At 36.2% G+C, this 24,516-nt stretch overlaps 3 protein-coding genes and 1 pseudogene across 3 annotated transcripts; 3 read left to right on the top strand and 1 right to left on the bottom strand.

The window, feature by feature from the left end:
* The first annotated feature begins 954 nt into the window (after window positions 1–954).
* Window positions 955–3,075, top strand: LOC113704756 (premnaspirodiene oxygenase-like). Its single transcript, XM_072061062.1, has 3 exons — window positions 955–1,294; window positions 1,671–2,224; window positions 2,397–3,075. The coding sequence occupies exons 1-3, from the start codon at window positions 955–957 to the stop codon at window positions 3,036–3,038; spliced, it is 1,536 nt and encodes a 511-aa protein (XP_071917163.1). The 3' UTR covers window positions 3,039–3,075.
* A 2,410-nt stretch (window positions 3,076–5,485) lies between these two features.
* LOC113703504 (premnaspirodiene oxygenase) lies at window positions 5,486–7,329 on the top strand. Its single transcript, XM_027224884.2, has 2 exons — window positions 5,486–6,497; window positions 6,582–7,329. Exons 1-2 carry the CDS (start codon window positions 5,595–5,597, stop codon window positions 7,194–7,196), a joined length of 1,518 nt encoding a protein of 505 aa, XP_027080685.1. The 5' UTR covers window positions 5,486–5,594; the 3' UTR covers window positions 7,197–7,329.
* A 1,067-nt stretch (window positions 7,330–8,396) lies between these two features.
* Window positions 8,397–9,765, top strand: LOC113704755 (premnaspirodiene oxygenase-like; annotated as a pseudogene).
* A 5,641-nt stretch (window positions 9,766–15,406) lies between these two features.
* Window positions 15,407–17,293, bottom strand: LOC113702694 (premnaspirodiene oxygenase). The gene is made up of 2 exons (XM_027223820.2): window positions 16,304–17,293; window positions 15,407–16,214 (listed from the first exon to the last, which is right to left on the bottom strand). Exons 1-2 carry the CDS (start codon window positions 17,201–17,203, stop codon window positions 15,585–15,587), a joined length of 1,530 nt encoding a protein of 509 aa, XP_027079621.1. The 5' UTR covers window positions 17,204–17,293; the 3' UTR covers window positions 15,407–15,584.
* Window positions 17,294–24,516: the final 7,223 nt, after the last annotated feature.

The following is a 24,516-nucleotide window of genomic DNA, read 5'->3' as shown; positions in this document are numbered from 1 at the left end:
TTGGCGCTAATGCCTTCATTATTAGTATAATTAATGGACACCTGAAACTTTAATTCACTTTGATGACTTAAGGATACTTTTTGGCCTTTTAGCTAACTCCATAAAGGATAGTAATTTTTATCACTTTGACACTTTAGTTCGAAGTATGGGAGGTTATGTTCATCTTTTGAAACCCCAAGTGGTTTATCTGAAAAAAAAAAGAAAATGCTAGGCTAAAGAGTAATTTATCTTTCAAAATAAAATTTGCAAGAAAGGTCAAAAGGTTTGCGCATCCTATGTCATGAAGAGAAAGCACTTATACCATAGTATAAGCAAAGATGCTCATGATTCGGGAGTTGTTGGTGAGTTCTATTCTAGTGTATAACACGAATTCTACAGACGATCACTATATTCATTCCACAACTTATAACGAAAATAAGAGCAAAAATGTGGCAAGGCAGCAAACAAGTAAAGAATTTCAACAACTTTGGGAGAGTTTGCAATTTAATGCCTCTGTGTGCAAGGATAATGCTGTGCCATTTTCCATGTGCAACACCAGGTCAATACCAATGTTTCTCTCTACCCGAAGCCTAGGATTTGTTGAATGGAGAATTACAATTGCCCTTATCATTACAATATTAAATTCATTAAGACGGTTCTTGAAATTAATTAGAGTCCATAATTAACACCAAGTTCCATTTCTTGGTCAATGTTAGTTGGCATTCACAAATAGCATTACTTAAGCTGTAACCAACCAAGACGAGATTCTAATATTTTAGGCACAATAGCAGCTAACTCATCAGCGCATTTAGTATTCACAATTTTGTTGCTAATTTATGTTCTAAACATGGCTCGTATACCTAATAATTTTCCCAGTGACAATGATTTGTACATATTTTATTAACAATAGTTTAAGAATCAACAATGTCAAGTAGAAAAAATAGATAGCAATTGGTCATAGTTCATCGACTGAAAATGGAATATCCCTTCAACTTCTTTGCTTTCTTTCTATTGCTATCCTTTGTTATAGCTTTAGTCAATCAATGGAAGAGATCCAAGACAGTCCATAAGCTGCCACCAGGTCCATGGAAGCTGCCAATTGTTGGAAACATGCATCAACTGATAGGTTCGCGACCACACTATGCTCTCAGAAAATTATCTCAAAAACATGGACCTCTGATACACCTACAGCTAGGAGAAATCTCAACAATTGTCGTATCATCGCCACGTTTAGCAAAAGAGATCATGAAAACCCATGATCTGGCTTTTGCAAACAGGGCTGAATTTTTGGCTTGCAAGATTGTATACTATAACTGTTGTCTGCGCCCTATATGGTGAGTACTGGAGAGTCCATGGTTCGAAGACTCGGCCGAGACCAAGACGACTCGGCCGAGTCGTCACCGTCTCGGCCTAGTCCGAGACGAGACCACGACGAAACGATACCGAGATACGTGACTCGCCGAGACGTCACCGTGAAGGGTTAAAGCGGCCGAGTTTCACCGAGTCACTCCGAGTCATCCCGAATCAACTCGAATTTTTATTATTTTTACTAATTTTTTTAATTATTTTTGTTTATCATATTTTTTACAATTTTTAGAATATTAAATATTTCAAAAATTCGCGTCTCGCTGAGACCGCGACCGATATGCCGAGACCGTTGTGGAACGGTCCAGGCTGCGACCGCAACCGCAACCGCGACCGCGACTTTGAACCATGCTGGAGACAGATGCGTAAAATCTGCACTCTGGAACTCCTCAGTACGAAAAATGTCCGATCTTTTGGTTCTATCAGGCTAGATGAGGCTAAGCATCTCATTTCATCGATTCAGGCTCAGGCTGCAGCTGGAGAATTGATCAATTTAACAGAACATCTTTCCACGTACACAAGTTCTATGGTTTTGACAGCAGCATTCGGGAAAGTAAGCAAAGTTCACCAAATGACATTCTTGCGGCTTCTGAAGGAATCACTGCCTATTTCAAGTGCTTTTGAGGTTTCTGATCTGTTTCCTTCATACCGGATACTTCATCCGTTAAGTAGAGTTAAGCCTAAGTTGATGAAGGTGCACCAAAGAATTGATAAAATTTTTGATATAATAATTGCTGAGCATGTTGAGAACCTAAAAAGAACAAAAAGGGGCATGGGTGAGTCTGGGAATGAAGATCTAGTTGATGTTCTATTAAGAGTTAAAGAAAGTGGAGACCTTACCTTTCCGGTTACCAACAATAATATCAAAGCTGTTCTGATGGTAAGTGAATGCTAATGTAATGAGCTTTTGCTTCACGCCTTACTTTTTCTTTTCAATTTCTGATTCTTTGATCAAGGCAGATGTCAAGAGTCAAAGTTTAACTGCTATACTGTGATAAAGAATTGATCAATTGATGGCATTCCCTAAAGAGAAAGTTTTGATATTGATGCAGGATATATTCACAGGTGGGACTGAAACTTCATCCACGACGGTGGAATGGGCGATGTCTGAGATGATTAGGAATCCAAATGTGATGGCCAAGGCACAGAATGAAATAAGGAAAGCTTTCATGGGAATGAAAACAATTGAAGAAACTGATGTTGAGAACTTGCCATACCTAAAATTAGTGATAAAAGAAACTCTTAGGTTACATCCGCCTATTCCTTTATTGGTTCCCAGAGAATGCAGGGAGGAATGTGAAATTGATGGATATGTCATCCCAATTAAAACGAGAGTTATGATCAATGCTTGGGCAATTGGAACGGACCCCAAGTATTGGGATGATGCGGAGAGTTTTAAACCTGAGAGATACGAGAACAATCCTGTTGATTTCACTGGAAACAACTTTGAGTATCTCCCATTTGGAGCAGGAAGGAGGATTTGTCCCGGAATTTCTTTTGGTTTAGCGAATGTTGAGCTCCCTTTAGCTCTTCTGCTCTACCACTTTGACTGGAAACTCCCCATTGGCCTCAACTACGACGACTTAGACATGACAGAGACTATTGCGGTAACCGCATCAAGGGAAAATAACCTTCTCTTGTTAGCCACCATGTGTGATCCTGATCTAGCACTCCAACCTCCAAAGGAATATTGATGCTTTTTGGTTGCACCAACATTCATACCATCTTATGTATTTTACCGTGATAATTTGCATTTTGATGTATGATAAATACTTGCAGTTATTCTGTTCTGTTCCTTCTTTTATCTCAATAAGTGTCAAGTGTCATTGTGGTCTGAGTTTCTGGAAATTTTATCTATAGACATAGGATCCTTGTGGATTGCTTCCTCTGGTTTATTGAAATTGCTTATTCTGGCTCTTTCATTGACTTTCCTCAAGCTCTTCACTTTCATGCCCAAATTCGGATTGTTGCTACAAAAATTTTTTGCCAAAAAGTTGTTGATTAAAGCTATGAATGGAGAAAGCTACAAAAGTTGACCATTAAAGCTAATCACAGGTTTCTTTAACATGAATCATCCAGAACGAACTTTGTCTTTTTAAAGTATCTTCATGTGTGCATAAGCAAGAGCAAAGGTTATTGATCAACTAATGACACTTGTAGTTCGCCCCAAATGATTCCTTTGCAGTATGAGACAAGATGCTTGTATTTTACCACCAATTTGTGGAAAAAATGTTCGAGAAGATAAAAAGTTAACAATAGTTACATTATCACCATGACAGAAAATATTCAAAAAGATGCATCAGCAAGATAACCCCATGGACTTGGCTTCTTCTGCCATAAAAAAAGAAAACAAAATGTCAGGCTTCTTATGGTCCCCTAATCATCATTGTACTATTAATTAGTAATCTAATAGTAAAATATTCTGCAATAACACAAATTCTGTAGGTAAGTTTCTACAATTATGACTAAAGAAATTAATTGCAGTCAGTATCGTAGCTTTGTGTCAAATTCCATTAAATAGACAAAATGAAAACTAATAAGCAACTTATCCGATTGGCTAATGAATTATTCAATATACAATTGAAAATGGGATAATTTTAGAAACCTCCCTTGAGGTTTCTGACAATTTCGCTGACCTCCCCTGAGGTTTCGAAAATAACACTGACCTCCTCTCAACTGATTTTGGGGCCCATTGCTGATGTAACCTGGAATGAATTTACTGCTTTGCCCTAATGCATAAAAGGCTGATAAGAAACGAATTTCTGGAAAAACATAATTAGGTCATTAAATAAATGAACTAATTAAATGATATTAACCGTGGTTCTACCTCTAATAAGCCAATGTAACTGCACTTAAGAAATGGCACTAATTGATGCACCAATATGATGCCATTTTCTTGTGATTCGACATGACTTCAGAGAGCAACACAAGGACAGTCTTATACGAAAACTTGGGCAAGATAGAAAAATCGAGGGAAAGGAAGGAGAAAAGCATGGCTCCTCTCAAGTTAAAATCTGCTGATTTGCATTAAGATTATTGACATGCTACCCACTCATGCTTTTGTATATGGTTGGCATTAGTGACAAACAATCAATGGTCATGAAATTTGGCTTTGCAATCCTTACCACCTGCTTCATTCTTTTGGGGCAGATGGTGTTTTGAAACTATTTTGGATTGCAGCAATAGTTATGTAGTACTACAACTGCTACAATTATAGCAATTTTGAACTAACGTCAAGTGACTTATGTTGTCTTACTAACTAGTTCAACTAATATGTTGTAACTTATTATCTCTTAGTAAAGTTATAGTAGTAGTCATCAAATAACAGTCATACATTTCTTCCAAATACAATCTAACTGACAAGTACTACTGGTTTACTTCTTATATAATTAGAAAAGACTTAAAATAGCTGGTACAATGTCGTGGCACTTTTACATTTGTTACAAGAGTTTATCCAATTGATTTTATAATTTGGATGAATATAAATACAACACCTAGTGTGATATTTATGATGAGTATCATGTTAACTATAGCCTTTGGTTGTTCCAGCCTTGCCACTTTTTATTACCTCAAAATCAGATAATCACACTAAAAATAAATTATTTCTTGAGTTGCTTGAGCCGTTTATATGCTTTTGAAAGAAACTAAAAATATGGCCATTGCACTAGCCATTGGTGCAAACTGAAACTTCAAGTTGTTGCTACAACACTTTTTCTAATAGCTCTTACACCAGCTAGAATTTACTAATTATTTATGTCTTTTAATATTTTTCATTATTTACTAATACAAGTTGTGTATAAGCAAAAAGGGCATATATGGAACACAAATATCATCCCACTCTTCAAAACTCCTTTTTAATGCTCATTTTTCTGACATGGGCTGATCATGTTACTACAACTATAAGTTCAGGGGAGGTTTATGTCATTTTCAAAACCTTAGGAAAGGTCAATGAAATTGTTAGAAACTTCAGGGGAGGTTTCTAAAATTATCCCTTGAAAATAACATTATCTACCATGCTAAAGTTGACAATCCTACTTTCTAACAGTTGAAACCTTATCGGAGAGAAACTATTCTGGTATTAATTATTAGGAAAGTTATATACGTGTTTAAGTAACTTTTGAATCTAGTCAATTTCAACAACCTCTAAAAGATACTTTAGCTATCAACTTAATTTGTGGGCTATCCAGACTCTAACTGTCAGCATAAAACTGGAAGCAATCAAAAGATTGGAGAATAGAAGATTACTTGAAATGGATCTTCCCTTCAACTTCATTGGCTTCTTTGTTTTACTATCGTTTGTTTGGATTTTAGTCAAGGAGTGGAAGAGCTTCAAAGCAGCTCAGAAGCTGCCACCATCTCCATGGAAGCTACCTTTGATTGGAAATATGCATCATCTGATAGGTTCCCCACCCCAACATGCTCTCAGAAGATTAGCTCAGAAACATGGATCCCTTATGCACCTTCAGCTTGGTGAAATTTCGTCAATCGTCATATCATCCCCACGCTTAGCAGAAGAGGTCATGAAAAATCATGATCTTGCCTTCGCAAGCAGGGCTGAGATTCTAGTAACCAAGATCGGAAGATATAACTGTTCAGATGTTGTTTCCTCACCATATGGTGAATACTGGAGACAAATGCGTAAAATCTGCACTCTAGAGCTCCTTAGTGCTAAACGTGTCCGATCGTTTGGCTCTGTTCGAAAAGATGAGGCTTTTCATCTTATTTCATCAATCAAGGCTTTGGTTGGCTCTGGGGAACAAATCAATTTGTCAGAATTAGTTTCCTTGTACACAAGTTCCGTGCTTTGCAGAGCAGCATTTGGGAAAGTAAGCAAAGATGACCAAAATGCATTCTTGCAACTGATCAAGGAATCACTACTCCTATCAAGCGCTTTTGACTTCTCTGATCTCTTTCCATCACTCAAAATTCTTCATCCCCTCCTTTCAGTAAAGTCTAAAATGGTGAATGTCCATCATATGATAGATATGATGTTGGATGGCATAATTGATCAGCATATTGACGACCAAGGTAGACCAAAATTGGCAAGTGGTGAATCCTACCAGGAAGATTTAATTGATGTTCTACTACGAGTAAAAGATGGTGATAACCTTCTGGTTCCAATCACCAAAGATAACATCAAAGCTGTTCTAATTGTAAGTGCCATTGAAATAAACTTCCTGCTTTTTCTCCTCTAATCGTGTGTTTCACCAAAAGAAAATGGTTCTGGATTGATGTAGGATATGTTCGCAGGAGGAACTGAAACTTCGTCAACTACGGTGGAATGGGCAATGTCTGAGATGATTAGGAGTCCTGATGTGATGGCCAAGGCGCAAAATGAAATAAGGAAAGCTTTAAAGGGCAAAAAAGCAGTTGAAGAAACTGATATCCAGCAAGCGAGATACCTGAAGTTAGTGATTAAAGAAACTTTAAGGTTACACCCTCCTCTTCCCCTATTGGTTCCCAGAGAATGCAGGGAGGAATGTGAACTTCATGGATATGTCATCCCTGTGAAAACACGAGTTATGATTAATGCTTGGGCAATTGGAAGAGACCCTGAGTATTGGGATGATGCTGATAGTTTCAAACCTGAGAGGTTTGAAAACAGTGCTGCTGATTTCACGGGAACTCACTTTGAGTATCTTCCATTTGGTGCAGGAAGGAGGATGTGCCCAGGAATTTCATTTGGTTTAGCCAATGTTGAGCTTCCTTTAGCTCTTCTGCTCTATCATTTTGATTGGCAACTTCCGAATGGCCTCAACTCCAATGATTTAGATATGACAGAGGCCATTGGAATAACTGCTTCAAGAAAAAATAACCTTTGGTTGCAAGCCAGATTCGCAGATGAATTGTGAAATTTGATTTAATTATTCACAAATTTTCTCTGTTAATTTCACTTCATTCCTTCAATCACTTTTTGTACGAGAGTATCTGAAGCATTGTACTACAAATCCAGGTAAATATCATCACTTTTTGTTTTTATGAAAAGTTTATAGTCAAAGAGGACCTGTGTTCTTCTTTGATCTAGCCTAATAGTTTATTTGCCAATTTACTGATTTCCCTGAGCTTCTAACTTTCCATGCCGCTATTCTACAAGTTGGAACCTAAACTTTTATCAGAAGATTTGTACATTGAATCAGTGCAACTCAAAGAGAAAGAGTGAACAAGCATTTTCTTACTATGAACTAGGAATCATCCAACAACCAACCACACAATATTGAATAGCCCTCTCATCTTGGATGTTGACTTCAACATCTTTCTTTGCATATCAGAAGCTCAAATATTTGTATGCTCTAGTGCACCCGGGCAACCATGATACCATGATCATATTTTCCCCAGAAGTCTTGCAAGGTTAAAGTAACAAAATGTAATTTCACTTCTTTCCTGCCTATGACAAAAAATCCGTTAAGTGAATCAGGATGAGCCAAATACTTTCTCCAACTGTAATATGAGCAAAAGGTTTCTATAATAACATAACTTGAATATGTACAGTTCTAATAAAGAAATGGACTTCAGTTACGAATACTAGTTTCTTGAGAAAATATAAGCGAAAGAAAGCAAAGCTACAAACCACTATGCACACAAGTCACACAGGAAAGGAAAAATGAAAAAGAACGATGTGCATTCAACAATCAAAGCATAGACCTAAAAAGCAGCATAGATCCTCTATTCAACAGACTAATATTCTCTAATGACAAGGTTCCACAAAGTGCCTTCATCAGGTGTCAAATTTGGCATTTCCATCCAAAATTAGCAGCTTCTAAGGAGTCACGGTGGATGTTAAATAGCATGCAGTTATTAAGCCACGGTTCGATTAATTAGTGGCAGATAGTCTGTTTTAAACATTTGCAGAATAGCCCATCAGACTTATTTTCTAACTCATCCATATTAGTCAGCATGTCTTCTGTTAATATACCAAAAGTCTTATGTGTCAAGTCAACGTCGACACTCTGGATAAAATAGCAGATGCAATGTAAACTGCACCACATACAATATCCCCTAGCTATGGAACTAGAATTTAACTTCATTGCTTTCTTCCTATTCTTAGCCTGTATTGTAGCTACTCTAAAACAATGGACCCGAAAACACACAGAAGCTGCCGCCCCCTCCATCAAAGCTACCTATTGTTGGAACTATGCATCATTTGACAGGTTCACAACCTCATCATGATCTCTGAAAATTAGCTAAAAAGCATGGACCTTTGATGCACCTTCAGCTGGGTGAAATTTCTACAATAGTCATATCCTCACCCCATTTAGCGAAAGAGATTATGAAAACTCTTGATCTTGCCTTTGTGAATCAGGCACAATTTCTGTCAGGCAAGATCATATGTTATAACAGATATTGCTATCTGTCAATATGGTGACGACTGGAGACAGGTGTAAAATATGTGCTTTGGCACTCCTCACTGCTAAACGTGTCTGGTCATTTAGCTCCATCTGGCAAGATGAGGCTTTGCACCTCATTACTTCAATTAAGGATCTAGCTGTTGCAGGAGAATCAATCAATCAAACAGAAAATCTCCTCTCTTATACAATTTCTGCGCTCTGCAGAGCAGCAATCATTACGATGAATTTGAGAAATAATGGTCTGCTATTTACGTTATAATGTTGGTAAAGTCATTAAGGAAGTAATGCAAAGCCATTGACCACCTCCCAAAAAGAAATTTGAGGGAATTCTGAAGAATTTCGAGGATAGCAAGGCAATAAGTTTCAGTTTCACTACTGACTTGCATGTTCAGTTTGTTTTAACGAACAATTTTGGCTTTTGATGCTGGATATGTTTTCTGCGGGAAATAAAACTTCATCAGCAACAGTTAAATGGGCAATCTCAGAGGTGATTAGAAATCCAAGGGTGATGGTCAAGGCACAAAGTGAAATACAGAAAGCCTGCATGGGAAAGAAAACAGCTGAAGAAAGTGATATTCAAGAACTAAAGTACTTAATAATAAAAGAAACTTTGAGGATACATTCTCCCCTGTTGATTCCAAGAGAATGCAGGGACGAATGTGAAATTGATGGGTATATAATTCCCGTTAAAACAAGAGTCATGGTCAATGCTTGGGCAATCGGAAGTGACCCTGAGTCTTGGGATGATCCAGAGAGTTTCATACCCGATAGATTTTAGAACTCTTCGATTGACTTTACTGGCACTCATTTTGAATATCTCCCATTTGGTGCAGGAAGGAGAATTCGCCCAGGAATATCATTTGGTTTAGCCAATGTTGGGCTTCCTCTAGCTCTCTTGCTCCACCATTTCGACTGGAAGCTGCCCAATGGTCTCAAATCCAGTGAAATAGACATGACAGAGAGTGTTGGACTAAATGGGGGAAGAGCAAACAATCTTTGCCTTCTTGCCACGATGTATGATCCATCCCTTGATATGCCAACAGAAACTTTGTGAATGCATCAAAGGTTTTGGATAACCGGCAGCTTTCTTATCAATGTAATAAAAATTCCTATAAGTGAAGCTTTATTTGATATTGCCAAAATATTCCAGTTAGATTTGGTTTTTAGTTCCTTGATGATGTCAAGGATTTACTTTCGATTGTCTTGAGCCATTGAAGAATTGGTATGGTAATAATAGGATTTCTCGCTTGATGTCAATAGAATGTCTTATGGAAAAAAGCTATGTTATGATCACGCTTACCTAACCATTTTACTCCGGATTTTTGCTTGATAGAATCCTTCCTCAATCTTTCATAATTTAGCATAGGAAAGAATCAGTGCTTTCTCATGGTTTTCTGATCCAGCATCAAATATCTTTCTCTCGAATTCATTCTGAACATCAGATAGCTGCTTTTTTATTCGTTTAACTCTATCGGTTATGGAAATAAATTTTCAACTTCTTCAACTCGTCTTTCAGTAGATTCAATTTAGAGCAAACTTTCCCTATAAGATTGCTAGTGACAGCATGAGTCAACACCTTTCTGAGCACAAGTTTTGGATTCAGCTCTTTAAATCTGAAAAAAAAAATGGTATTCAAGGGCTTAGACTATGATTCAATTTAACCCCTTTTTTCTGATGAGTAGAAGGATTTTAGCATTTTATTGAGCAAGATGACATTGAGGAATCTCGTCTAGACCTTCATAAGGCAATTTTCAAATATACGTTTATCTATAAAGTAAATGCCACTATTGGTACCTAAACTTTTTGTGGAGTGATATTTTGGTATCTTAACTTTTAATTGCTTTAATTGATACCTGAACTTACAAAATTATGTCTAATTGATTTACCAGCCTAATTTTGGTAAAATTTACCAACCCAAGTAGGCCACACGCACGGTACGTGCAACCATACTAAGGGTAATCTTGGAATGAAAAGTCAACAGCCAATGAGAAAAGGAGAAAAAAATATCCGATTAATCTCTAAATTCAAATCCAAAGAATATACATAAAATATCTTTTTTGTTATTATTAATATTCCCAGACTCAATAGGCACCTCTTAAAAAAACAATAGACACCTCTTTTTTGGATCAATTAAAAAATTATAGCAAATCAAGAGGAAGGAGGGACAAATAAGATGATCAATTACGAACTTTTTTTTTTGGGTTTACTGTTAACTTTATATTTCAAAATTACCCTTAGTTTGATTACATGTGCCACGCATATGACCTATTTTCGGGTGATAAATTCTACCGAAATTGGACTGATAAACCAGTTAGACATAATTTTATAAATTTAGGTACCAAAGTGTCAGTTGGAAGAAGTTTAGATACTAATCACTAATGGCATTCACTACTTATCTAATACGCAATGTATTAAAGAACATTATGGAGGTGCATTCCTTCAGGCAAGACGCGACTCAGTTGTCTTACACATGGCTACGGTTCCAGAATCGTTGGTATTTTTAAAACTAATAGTTTTGATTTTTCTAAAAGGTGAAATCTGAACTGACTCTTGATAGAGTGCATTTTAGTGGATTATTTCACTGCTATTTCGTAGTTGTTTGGACTAAATGTCATTCTATTGGATGGATTCTACTCAAGTTTGATGTTTGGTATTAATTGCAGGAAGTAATGCTGAAAAAGTGATGTAAATCAAATTCCGGAAGATTTCTTGACACTTAGGCGTGCCCACGCTCAACTCCACCCTTCAAAGCCGGAAAGCTGGGATCTCATGCGAACGGAAGCAATTTCCAAAGAATTGTGGACTCCAAGTCAGAGGCAATGCTGGAATAACTATTGCCTTTTTCTATCTAGTAGTTGAGTACTATTAGGAAATCACTCTTTTTAGGAATCTGTTAGATAAGGAAAGTTGGTATAGATTAGAACTCTAGACTATTAGGAAGTGAGCAGCGTGAGTTTCTCTTGGGTGGGCCTGGCCGCACAAGGGACAGGAGGCATCAGCTTTTCTTTATGCTTTTCTAGCCGAAAAGAAAGGAGGCAATTCCTTCAATTTTGGGTGGAATCAACGTGAAAAAGGAATTGCAATTTTGGGTGGAATCAACGTGAAAAAGGATTTTGTTTTGGTTTCTAAAGGACAATTAGGGAGAAACCAACAAGGCTAGCCGCCGTTGTGGACTATGGGCTTTTGGCTTTTTACTTGGGAAAAACACAATTGGAGAGGGCAGCCAGGCTCTCTCGTATGTCACGGATCGGAGACAATTGTAAGTTTCGAATAGCTTGTTTTCCATCAATGGAGAACTAGCTTCTTAATTTTAGTCAAAGGGACAATTGACGATTTGGTTCGATAAATACTGTGAGATCTAAATTATTTTAATAATTCTTTCTATTTATTGATATTTATATGTTTCCTGCCTTTAACTGTTATAGTCTTGTGTATGATTGATTAGTGCGCAATAATTAATTATTCACATAGGCTATTTTGCTAATTAGGGGTAACTGAATCCGTAATTGTTTGATTATCTCTGTCCCGGTAGCAACTGGCATAATTGGGTTTATGTCAGGGAAACATACGATCTAACTTAAACAAACCTTCGTAGCGTGTTTGTTAGTTAGGATTGGGCCTTTCTAATTATTAATGCAATCTAGAAATTAAATCCTACGATCGTACCTAGAGTTGTTTCCGGGTTAGAAAAATAGTTAATAGTCGTACCTTAACTATCGAGAAATTAAGGAAAGGTTGGTTGTTTATCGCGTGCATGACAACTATAACTAATCTATTAATAAATGTTGGAATTATATGTGGATCGATGAGCAGTTGCATGAACCATTTCTGAAGTGTACCATTGGCTAAAGTTCTCCCAATTATTTCTTTTAATTAATTATTTTCTGCATTTAATTTATTTAGTTAGCATTTAATTCTGAAAACCCCCATTTGTCTTGACTCGAAAGGAAATAAATTTCTCCCCAGTCCCTGAGGAGACGACCCTGCTTGCCACTGTCTACTAGTTAGTGAATTTAGTCAGATAATTAATTCGGGTATATCGGATTAAACAAACTCTTCGGGAACAGGGTGAATCAAGTAACCCATTGCACACCTAGAATCCCTGCTCCAGTACCTAGAATTGATTAATGACTACTTTTGGTGGTAGTTAAGTATTATTATTATTATTGCACAGGTTCGGCACCTGTCAACTCTTATAAGGACGGTTATGTTTACTGTTCTTGAACCTCCGATTTCGATTTGATTTTGGTTCAAATTTTGTTCCGATCATGGTTCCGGTTCGTGTAGTTATGCTTAAATACTTGTTGTTATAAAATTGATTCTAAGAAAATATAACAATGAATGTAGAAAAAAAAACTTTTGGTATTATTATGCGCAAGGAAAAAAAATGATGCAAATTTTATGAAAAATACCTCATTTTTTATTAGATTGGATTGATCCTGGATTTTGATTAGTTATGGGATAGAACAATGGGTTGTTGGGTTAGGATTTGAACTACTGGTATTAAGTGTTGACTATTGATATTAAACTTTAAACTGGTTTAAATAGAATTAAGTGGCAAGTGTTTTTTTAGATGATTTGAACTGATTCTAAACTACCAGTTCCAGCTCCAATTCAAGTTTTTTGAAACAGAACAAGAAACTCCTGGTTGTTCAACCTATCATTCTGTGTCATTAGGGCTATCTGAGAGTTAGAATTGAATAATATGAGTAGTCGTAGCATCTTATTAGTCGTTGTATTAAGATTTTTATTTTTATTGGAAATATTGGACCATACTATGTTGGGTCCTGTGACTGGTCCAATATCGGGTGCGAGACATTGTCCCACTCAAATACGTGGCTTTGCACTCCAACTGTTTCTTTCTCGAACATTGTCCCACTAAATAAAATACATGAGTGGCGGATTTACACTGGGCACCGGGGGCACCGGTTCTCACTGCCTCCTTAAATTTCTGTGATACCTATAAAATTTGATATAATTTCAATTATACCCCTTGAAGTTTTGTGTATCTATTAGTTTATAAGTTTCTATTGTCCTCCTTAAATTTCTATAATACCTATAAAAATTTGATGTAATTTTAAGTGTGCCCCCTAAAGTTTTGTGTATTTATTGGTCATATGCTTTTAAAGTTATCTTTAATTTTACATGTTGTTACAGTTACCGTAAAAAGGGTTTTTTCAATGATGAATATATTGAAGAATCGGTTACAAAAGAGAATGAAAGACACTTGGATGAATAATTGTTTAGTTACTTATATTGAGAAAAATATATTTCGTGAAGTTCAAAATGAAAGGTTGTAAATCGTTATCAAAATATGAAAACTCGTCATGGACAATTGTAAATGGTTTAGTTTGCTTCTGAAATAAAATTATTATTACATTAATAATTTTGAGTTTGTCTTTTGATGTTTTTCCTGAAATATATGCATCATTTGTACTTGTTGGTGAAAATTTTTTTCCTTAAAAAACTAAAAAAAGAATAGGTAAAAAATTTTAGAGTTGTTTTTATCTCCATTGAAAATTTTTTCTGGCTCCGCCACTGAAATACATGGCTTTACTTAAAATAGTTAGACTTTTTTCTCCAATTCCAATCAAAATATATCATTTGTTGGTTTTTACCAATAGTGAGAGTTTCTCTCATTTTTATGAATTGAATTGTTGATTCATGGTTTTGAAATGTGATTCAAATTTTCACGGTGGCCACCCCTAAGCTGCCTCAGCATGTATGTGCCAGACGTTTGTTTTCTTGGGTGAATGCCCCACAATGCCTCAGACCATGGGACGCAGCCCAGGGCATAAAAAGCGTATGCCTTGGGGCTAAGAAACCGCATATAAAAGTCAAGAAAGAGAGCTATGGGTTGAGAAGCATTTGAATCAGGGAAAGATGAAAAATATAGGAAGATTTGTATGACTGTTTGGCTCCACCAATCGATATGATGGGTTGAATTAGTACCACGAACATTACTCCTCGCGGATAAAGAAGCTGTTGTTGAATCACCAATATTGTTTTTAACGATCGTTCAAGATAAAATTCTAATAGAGTTTTCAGGTGAGCTAGCTTGCATTTATGAATTAAGTCTTACAACTTTATAGTCGTCAGTTTTAACTTTCCAATGGCATAGTAGTGTTAGCTTGGGATTTTAGAAGCCCTATGCGTTTTCCAAGTAGTCAAAAATTTTGAAATAATACCTTTATTTCCGTGTCTTCCAGCTAATTTATTGCGTACTTTGACTTCATGTTTCTGTGAAATAAATATACGAATCATTTTTGGATTATAACTAGAACCTTCCTTTTTTTGGATCCATCTTACATCAATAACCCGATCGCCCCACATGATTATTATTTCGAGAGCTTTATTCATGATAGAGTTATAATCATACCACGTTGGTATGATTATAACCATATGTGAATAAGGGATTTGGGGCAGGAACGGTTGCATCCTGCAACCGTTCTAAAAGTTTGATGGCCAAGATTTGGCCAAAAAAATATAAGGTCCTGACCTGTTCAAAAGAAATATGTTCAAAAGAAGCCTTATGTTCAAAAGAAGCCTGCATATTGTCCTGACCTGTTTCTTTGCTCTATTACTTGGCATCTACTACTCCTGTCCAGATGGAGATTCACAGATGCAGACTTTTATATTACGGTTAAGTTCAGATAATAATGGAAAAAAAGACATCAGATGTATGTTATGGAGCTTCTCTTAGCACAAAAGTAGGATGAGAAACTTTCACAATTGATCATGTCCATTGTGTCCCATTGCAGGAAAACCATTTGTTGGAGAATTAAACAGATACCATATGCAACAACAGTAGTTAAGTAAAAATCAAGAAACGAAGGTCCCATAGGAAGATGAGAGGGCAGGCAACAGCCCTAACACTTAATCAATTTACAGATTTTAACAGGACTTTCCTTCGGATGGATCATAAGGCGTAGCCAGCAAGCGAAGTTTATCTTTTCTTGATGCAGTTATTCCAGTTGACTCTGACATGTCCAAGTCATTGGGATCTAGGCCGTTTGGGAGTTTCCAGTTGAAGTGGTAAAGCAGAAAAGCTAAAGGAACATAAACATTAGCTAAACCAAATTGAATTCCAGGGCACATCCTTCTTCCTGCACCAAATGGTAAATATTCGAAATGAGTTCCTGCAAAATCAACTGGATTATTTTCGAATCTCTCTGGTTTAAAACTCTCTGGATCATCCCAATACTGCGGGTCTCTTCCCATTGCCCAAGCATTAACCAAGACTCTTGTTTGCACAGGGATGACATATCCATCAATCTCACATTCCTCCCTGCATTCTCTAGGAACTAGCAAAGGGAGAGGAGGGTGTAACCTTAGTGTTTCTCTGATCACTAACTTCAGGTACTTCAATTCTTGAACATCATCTTCTTCAAACATTTGCTTTCCCTTGAAGGCTGTCCTTATTTCAGATTGTGCTTTGGCCATCACACTTGGATTTCTAATCATCTCGGACATAGCCCAATCTACCGTAGTGGAAGAAGTTTCAGTTCCAGCAGAAAACACATCCTGCATCAATGAATAAAAAATGCAAAAATTAGAGATTGGAATCATAATTAAGAGTTAGAACTGCATAAAATTCAGGACCTGGTGCTTACTATCACAATAGCTTTGATGTTATCATTAGTAATTGGAATTTGAAGATCACCGCTATGTTTAACTCGCAGTAAAACATCAATTAGATCTTCATTGCCATATTCACCAGTGGACATATTTCTCTGCAGGTTGTTGATGTGCTGATCGATTATATTGACCAAGAGTCTATCCATCTTAAGATGGATCTTCACCAACTGCCTCTTGACAGAGAGGAGGGGATGCAGAATCTTGAACGAAGGCAAAAGATCAGAAATATCAAAGGTACTTGAAAGGGGTACTATTTCGCACATTAGCTGTAAGAATTTGCTGTGAACGTCTTTGGTTACTTTGCCAAACGCTGCTCTACAAACCGTAGAACATGTGTATGAGTGTACTTTGTCTGTAAAATGAATTACTTCTCCAGCATCAGCTAGATTTCTAATAGACTTAACAAGATGCAAAGCCTCATCTTGCCGAATAGAGCCAAATGATTGGACCTTTTTAGCACTAAGGAGCTCCAGAGCACATATCTTTCGCACCTGCCTCAGGTAGTCACCATAAGGGCAGAAGCCAATGTCTGAGCTGTTATACATTATGATTTTGCTGAGTAGAATCTCTGACCGGTTTGCGAAGGAAAGATCATGAGTCTTCATAATTTCTTTAGCCAAATGCGACGATGATACAATGATTGATGAGATTTCACCTAGTTGAAGGTGCATTAGAGCTCCATGTTTCTGAGCTAATTTTGTCAAAGCCTGATGGGGTTGGGAACCGATCAAATGATGCATATTTCCGATAATAGGTAGCTTCGAAGGAGATGGTGGTAGTTTCTTGGCTGCCTTGGATCTCCTCCATTCCTTGAATAAAGCTAAAACAAAGGCTAGGAAAAGAAAGAAAGCAATCAAGTTGGAGGGAAGTTCCATTATTCAGCAATGATCTTTGCTGTGGTTAAGTTGTCCCTCTAAGATTTTAATCCACGAAGTCGCATTGACTCAAAAATTCATTTATTTCAGTTGCATTCTAAAAAATATATATAGTGAGGTCATAACCAGATTTCAAAGATATGCGGATATGATATATTAGCATTAACATTGTAGAAAATTAACTACACGTGATGCAGCTATTACATAATATCCTTTTCTTTTCTTTTCTTTTTTTTTTGAAAAAATTATGCAAAACATCCCTCACATTTTGTAAAATGACTTTTTTTGTTCCTTAACTTTAAAAGTATAATTTTACGTCATTTAAAAATTTTCATTAATCAAATTTGGTGCCTATCTAAATTTTTAACTAGTTTTTTATCGGAATCCATCACGTGCTTTGCACGTGATCATTTTTTAAGGGCAAAATTGTTAAATCACATTTCACATAAACTGATCCATAGTCCCTCACATTTCACAAAATTAATTTTTTCATCCCTGACATTTCATAAAATAAATTTTTTTGTCTCTTACATTTCACAAAATAAAAATTTTCATCTATCATTGATCATGTGCACAAATAGTTTTTTCTTATTTTTGAAAATCCATATATATATCTATTTGATCACACCTAAATAAGTTAATTGTAGTTGTAGATGAAATCAAATAAAAATATATTACATATTATTCATATTGTTTAGGTAAAATCAAACAGATATATATATGGATTTAAAAAATAAAAAAAAAGCTACTCATACACATGATCAATGAGGGATGAAAAAATTCATTTTATAAAATATGAGGGATGAAAAAAATTTATTTTATAAAATATAAGAGACTATGGATTAAATTATGTGAAATTAGATTTGACAATTTTGTTTCTTAAAAATAATCATGTACAAGGCACGTGGTGAATTTCATCCAAAAACTAATCCGAAATTTATGTAAGGGTCAAATTTGATCAATATAAATTTGTAAAGAACGTAAATTTATACTTTTAAAAATAAGGGATGAAAAATATTATTTTATAAAAAGGTATAATTTCATAAACCTCCCCTAAGGTTTTATGAAATATCACCTAGCTCCCTTGAGGTTTTCAAAATCTCACTTAGCACCCCTTGAATTGATATTTTGGTAACATTAAAAGCCCTTCTAACCAAAAGTAATATTAAAAAATTCATGTTTGAGGAGAGAGATTATTTTAGTGCCTTTAATACCCTTAGACTATAAAAAAAAATGAACATTTTATAAATCAAGAAAAAAAAGTAACCATCTTAAAAGTGAGGAGATGAAAATTGATAAGATTTTATGTTACAACCAATAGTCACTTCTACAGTAGGAAGAGATAGTAAAAGTAAATACTATTTTTTAAACTATTTCTACAAATAGAATCCTTCATAGTGTTGAAGGTAATTAGCATGTAAAATCATACATTTGAGTAAAAAAAACTTAGTAATAGATGAAATTTAATTTCAATATCATACAAAAAAAATTTACTCAAAATAGATAGATTTTTTTTATGGGTGTGAAATATGAAAATTTTATTATAGAAAAAGTCAGAATTTGAAAAACTATTCGGAGTTTCAATTACTTTATTTCTCTTGCGCTCTACATGAATAGTAATAAATAAATAAATAAATAAAGTTGTGAAATATCAAAAAAGAAAAAAATAAAAAGAACCTGCAGCTATTCTTCTCCAAATGCATTGAATATTTCATTGACATTTGCAATTCAATTATACATACATACATATATATATATATATGTGTATGTATGTATGTATGTATGTATGTATGTATGTTTGTATAGATATTGTTAAACAAAAGTAGGAAATTTAGAGAAAGAAAAAAAAGTTTAGAAAATTTAAATATGAGAGTATTATTGATAATCCATCACCTTTGATATTAGTATATGGCCCTGCTATCACTTCAAGGATGCTAAGTGGGATTTTGAAAAATTTAGGGGAGTTAGGTGATATTTCATGAAACCTCAAGGGAGGTTTCTGAAATTATCCCTTATAAAAATAAAGGGCAAAAAATATCATTATACATAATATCACTGGAAGTCAACTTTGGCATGCCGACATGTTGATTTTGGCGCTGATGCTCAACAATTGAAAATTTCCTGACAGCGTCTTTTTATGACCTCACAACAATAAACAACGCATTGGAAAATGTCTTGGTTGGCAACTTCCAGGAAAAAATGGTTCCCTTGTCTATTTTCAAGTCACGATTAGACACAAACAAAATAAATAATGCAGGGGCCAGCGAATCAACGACATTGTGGGGCCCACATGCCTGACGTGATTAATAAATGATCAGTGTCCTTCGATCACGTGGCAAAAAGTCCGATGCCCATGTGCCGTCCATCCTTAAAATGAACAACACGTGAACCCCTATTTATCGTTCATGTCTGTCCCGAGCGGAAATGAAGATCGGTAGAAACTAGGAATCTTTAGCATGTCGTTTCCTATTGATACTGTTGAAGCAAGGCAACTCTGTAGTTTCCAGTGTCTAGGAGTACTTTTTATAGGAATAATTTCAGAAATCTCCCTGAGATTTTTTATAATTACAGAAATCCCTTCAAGTTTATTAAATTACACTTACCTTTCTTACTTTTACTGTTTATATAACAATATAAATCCAAAAGGCTATATTTTTTTTTTAAAAAAATCCTAAACTACCTTTTTTGTTCAAAAATAAAACAAAAATTATTTTGTCAATTGCTTTCTTCCATATTTTAACCAAACCCACTATACTAACAAACTAGCCTAACAAATAGTCAAATTCCAAATTCTAAACTCAAGCAATTCCATCATCATAGTCATAAAATTGCTTCTCCCAAAGTATGCATTCAATTCTGAAGATTTGTTCCATTCTACAGAAATATTCTCAACATATGGTTCCATGGAATGGTCAAACTTACAATCAACTGCTCTTATGTTTGCATAATTTTCAACATAAGATGCCATGGTATTGTTCCATATAAATGGCTTAACTTCTACTACATGAGCCACATTATATCTTTGAAGAAAATTCTTAGGGGAGATTTAGACATGGATGGGATTAATCAAGTTTAAGAGAAGAAAATACATCATTATAACTATAGAGATTTTCAAGAAATTCATTTTGCCAAAAACCAAAATTCTATTTACAACTAATCACACCCTAAACTTCAAATCTAATGCCCACACCTTCTCAAAACAAAATAATCTAACTTTCCATTAAATCTCCAAACATGTTAATATCTTAAATACAAAGAAGAAATCCTATTTTCGTAGCGAAACCACAACCAATAATTGTCAAGTATAAAAAGAAATATAAATGTACTTATTAACATCTTAAAAAGTTTTTTGAATGGATGATAGACAAATTAACAAATTTACTAATTTCAGTCCCTCTTCTTCTTTTGGCCAATGATTGCATTATTTGTTCTATTATTATTGATTGCCTCTTCATCTCCTTTTAGTTTGACCATGGAATCGGATTTTATTTCAACCATCAAATCTAATCCCTCAACTAAACTTGTGATTTGGCAGTTCCAAAGAGAATAAAGAAGGAATAGAAATATATAGTAGAGTTTGAGGGATCACTAGTGGTGTAATTGGGTGCAATTATAGGCAATGGTTGGTGGTAACTTGAGAGCGAGTTATAAGAGGAAAGGGTTGATGGATGAGAAAGGAGTGATAGTAAATGAGAGAGAATCGTCGTCGGATGTAATTTGTAAACAAGATAGCAAAAAAGGTTAGGCTTCTTTTTCTTTTTTTTTTTTTAAAAAAATCTCATTTCATTATACAATGAATTGTTTATTAAGACCATGTTTGATAACTCAATTCAGCACCTAAATTTAATGGATTCAGATCTTAACATATTCAATCCGTTTGATAACAAAAATTGAACATTTGAATTTATTAAGTGGCACTGAATTTCCTAGACAAACTTGCTTCCAAAATTAAGTGATAAGTGAATCTGAATGTGATATGCACTTAAATGTATTTGATTTAATACTCAATAATTCAGTAACTTAATGGATTTAGACTTCAGATTTCAGACTTTAATTTTCAAACTTCACTTTTATCAAATGCACCCTAAGTGAAGGTCATTATAGTCATTTTATTGTGACAAGGGAGGTCAATGTAATTTGTAAAATCTAAGGAGAGCCGAGTGAAATTGTCATAAATCTCAAGGGAGGTTTGTGAAATTATAAACTAACAATATGCTATATGTAATTGCCATGTGTAATTGAGTACAACTTTGACGCTTAATATATATAAAGTAATAATATGCATGTACGCGTGCATTGCATGTGGGCTGAAGACATTACTAGTTTAATTTTTAAGTTGAAGGAATAAAATTTTAATTAGTTATTCCTGAAATATGTGCATTATAATAATATTTTGAATTAGTTATTATTTAAGTATATATGTGTATTGACAGGACAGATAGTACCACAAAATATAATGAATTTAAATCAACCAATGTAATAAATTAAAATCAGTTCTAAGAAATCAATAATTGAAACTTTGGTTTCAAGCTTTGATCTTCCTTTTGGTTTTTGACCTTTTTTAAAGACGGTTAATTTTCTCATCTCTAAATTTCTTTTAAATCATAGTTTTACCGTAATTACTTTGGAGTACAATATGTGAAATCACTTTCTAATGTATGAACCTTCATTAAATAACTTTTAGTTGAAGTATGATTTATGTGATATACTTGTTTGCGGAATTTATGAGAGCATTTAGAACAGAAGCAAAGTTTAAAAAATGAATGCATAAAGAAGGAAAATGAAATTACTAACATGACACGTAGAGTTGTGGATTTCCTCCTTTTATTTTATTGTTAGAAAATGATTATTTGCATTAAAATGAAAGACATATATTTTAAAACTTAATTGTATTATCTTTTAGGCCATCTAAGTTTTATTCATAATCAACTTTGTGCATGGGATTGCATTGTTAAAAATTAAGAAGGTTTCGGTACTTTTTTTTTTAAGCACAAAATAACTTATTATTTATTCAAGACAAGCAGACACGAGTACATGGCACTGAAGCAACCCAAAAGCTAGAGCGTGGGGGATCTAATCCCATAAACGCTGGACCCATAGATTTGCGAATTCTCTGCAATCTAGTAAAACTGCAGCCCTTACTTCCCCTGGGAGGTCAGCAAAGGATGTCGTGACCCAGTCCCTCCCCAATTTAGACCCTGCTAACCTATTAGCCGAACTGTTCGCCTCCCTAAAGTTGTGACGAACAGAGGCCGAGAAGGATGTAACCAAATCCCTGATACAACGTACAAAATTACACAGAGGCCATTTTGAAGAACCCCTTGAATTGACCAGAGAGATGAGAGAACTCGAGTCCACTTCTACCAGCAATCTCCCCCTAAAAGCCACTGAGCACAAACGGAGGCCATGCAGTAGGCCAGGCTCTCCACTGTTAGAACGTCAACCTCCCCGAACTCCTTATAGAAAGCGAAGATGACCTTACCTTCATGGTCACGGAGCAAGCCTCTCCCCGCTCCATGGCCATCGCAGACGCTCACTTGTGTTCAGCTTCACGAACTGAAAAGGTGGCCGCTTCCATGCAATTGCCAAGTACCGAACTCTGGTAAGACTCGGGGTAGCTAGAGCTCTCCATGGATCATCCGAGTCCACTCTGAAGTGAGCCATCATAAGAACCTTCGCCCGTCCCAGATGTACCACAAAACTCTCCACCATGCTAATAACACCTCGAGCGTCGTAAGCCACCTCGTCGAACCTAGCTTTATTACGGCTAGTCCACAGGAACCACAAAATCAAATACGGAATCATCACCCTAATATGGTCCCGCAATACCGACGATGATGAGTAAAACCATGCCAAGCCACTAGCCGAAATTGAGCTAGCGCTAGAGCTTAGTATCCCAAATCTCCCCTTGAAATGATTCCACACCTGTATGGCAATCGGACCATCGAGGAAAAGGTGTGACACGGATTCCCCCTGGGCTGAGCAGCACGAGCAACAAGAAGCGAGATGAAGACCCCAACTCTACAAAACTGAGTCCACCGGGACCAAGCCCCTTAGAACCTTCCATACAAAAAAGGAAATCTTCAATGGTACAATCACATTCCAAATATGCCTATCCACTACCGACACGTTCCGTCGCTGTCGAACTGCCGCCCAAGCCGATTTGAGTGAAAAGTCGCCAGACGACGAGTCCCCCGAAACCATATAATCGTCCTACTCGGGGAATAACTGGACTTGTTGGACTTGATGAACCAAATAGGTAGGCAACCAGCTTCTAACCGCTCCCGGATCCATCCCTCATCTCCGTAGAATTCCGCCAGCAGCATATGTGGTGGATCAGAGATTGCCACCAACTCAGCAAGAGGCCGATCTGATAACCAATGATCGAACCAAAAGTCTACGAACCCCCTATCCAAGCACCATCGAATTTTACTCTCATCGACCTCATGAACCTTCTCCAACCGCCGCCAGGATAATGGCGGTCTACTAACCTGGACCACCATGGAATGTACCCCCTTTACGTATTTCGAGTGTATAAAGTCAGCCCATATGGAGTCCCGCTTCCGTAACTTCCACCAAAGCTTACAGGCAAAGGCCTTGCTCATATATGCAAACGATCCAAAACCAACCCTCCTTCGTCAACAGGGTAGCAGCACCTATCCCAGGACCTCCACTGAATGCCTTTCAACCGCCCGGGTTTGTCCCACATAAAAGCATTACAGATTCTCCCCAATTTTTGAACCACATCCTTGGGGGGACATAGCACCTGCAATAAGCACATCGGCATGGAGGTTAACACCTGACGTAGCAAGATAAACTTACCACCCGAGGAGAGTAACCGCGAGCTCCAGTGAAATAGCCGATCCTGCATCTCTGCCACTAGGCCATCAAATAAAAAACAAGTAGCTCTTCCCCTCGAGACTGGCGCACCTAGGTAGCGGAATGGAAGCACCTGCTGTTGGAATTGGAGCTTCGCAGTCACCAATCGCGTTTGGTCCTCCGAGGCTCGGTTCGAAATAATGAACGAACTCTTACCCGCATTAATCCGTTGGCCTGAATATGCCTGATACCTACCAAATAGGTCCGAGAGCGCATCCAGACAGCCCTCCGAGCACCTGGCAAAAATCAAAATGCCATCTGCAAATGCTTGGGGTGCGATCATACCAGCACTAATGTACCAGATCCCATCAGAACTCCGAAATTAAGCGTGCTTGGGCGAGAGTGGTACTAGGAAGGTTTCGGTACTTAGTAATCAGTATGAAAGCAGTCATGTAGTTAGAAATTTAAGTTGTCAATCCCTTTTATAAATTTCT

Source organism: Coffea arabica, chromosome 8e, assembly GCF_036785885.1.
Source record: "Coffea arabica cultivar ET-39 chromosome 8e, Coffea Arabica ET-39 HiFi, whole genome shotgun sequence".
Taxonomy (NCBI): Eukaryota; Viridiplantae; Streptophyta; class Magnoliopsida; order Gentianales; family Rubiaceae; genus Coffea; species Coffea arabica.
This window is presented reverse-complemented; position numbering and strand designations above follow the sequence as displayed.

What these genes read in the sequence shown, in the direction of transcription:
- LOC113704756 (XM_072061062.1), top strand. Translation starts at nt 955, where the DNA reads ATGGAATATCCCTTCAACTTCTTTGCTTTCTTTCTATTGCTATCCTTT. An exon ending in CAAGATTGTATACTATAACT is followed by an intron (nt 1,295 to 1,670) that starts GTTGTCTGCGCC and finishes ACCGCAACCGCA; the next exon opens with ACCGCGACCGCGACTTTGAA. An exon ending in ATATCAAAGCTGTTCTGATG is followed by an intron (nt 2,225 to 2,396) that starts GTAAGTGAATGC and finishes ATATTGATGCAG; the next exon opens with GATATATTCACAGGTGGGAC.
- LOC113702694 (XM_027223820.2), bottom strand. Translation starts at nt 17,203, where the DNA reads ATGGAACTTCCCTCCAACTTGATTGCTTTCTTTCTTTTCCTAGCCTTT. An exon ending in ACATCAAAGCTATTGTGATA is followed by an intron (nt 16,215 to 16,303) that starts GTAAGCACCAGG and finishes TCATTGATGCAG; the next exon opens with GATGTGTTTTCTGCTGGAAC.
- LOC113703504 (XM_027224884.2), top strand. Translation starts at nt 5,595, where the DNA reads ATGGATCTTCCCTTCAACTTCATTGGCTTCTTTGTTTTACTATCGTTT. An exon ending in ACATCAAAGCTGTTCTAATT is followed by an intron (nt 6,498 to 6,581) that starts GTAAGTGCCATT and finishes GGATTGATGTAG; the next exon opens with GATATGTTCGCAGGAGGAAC.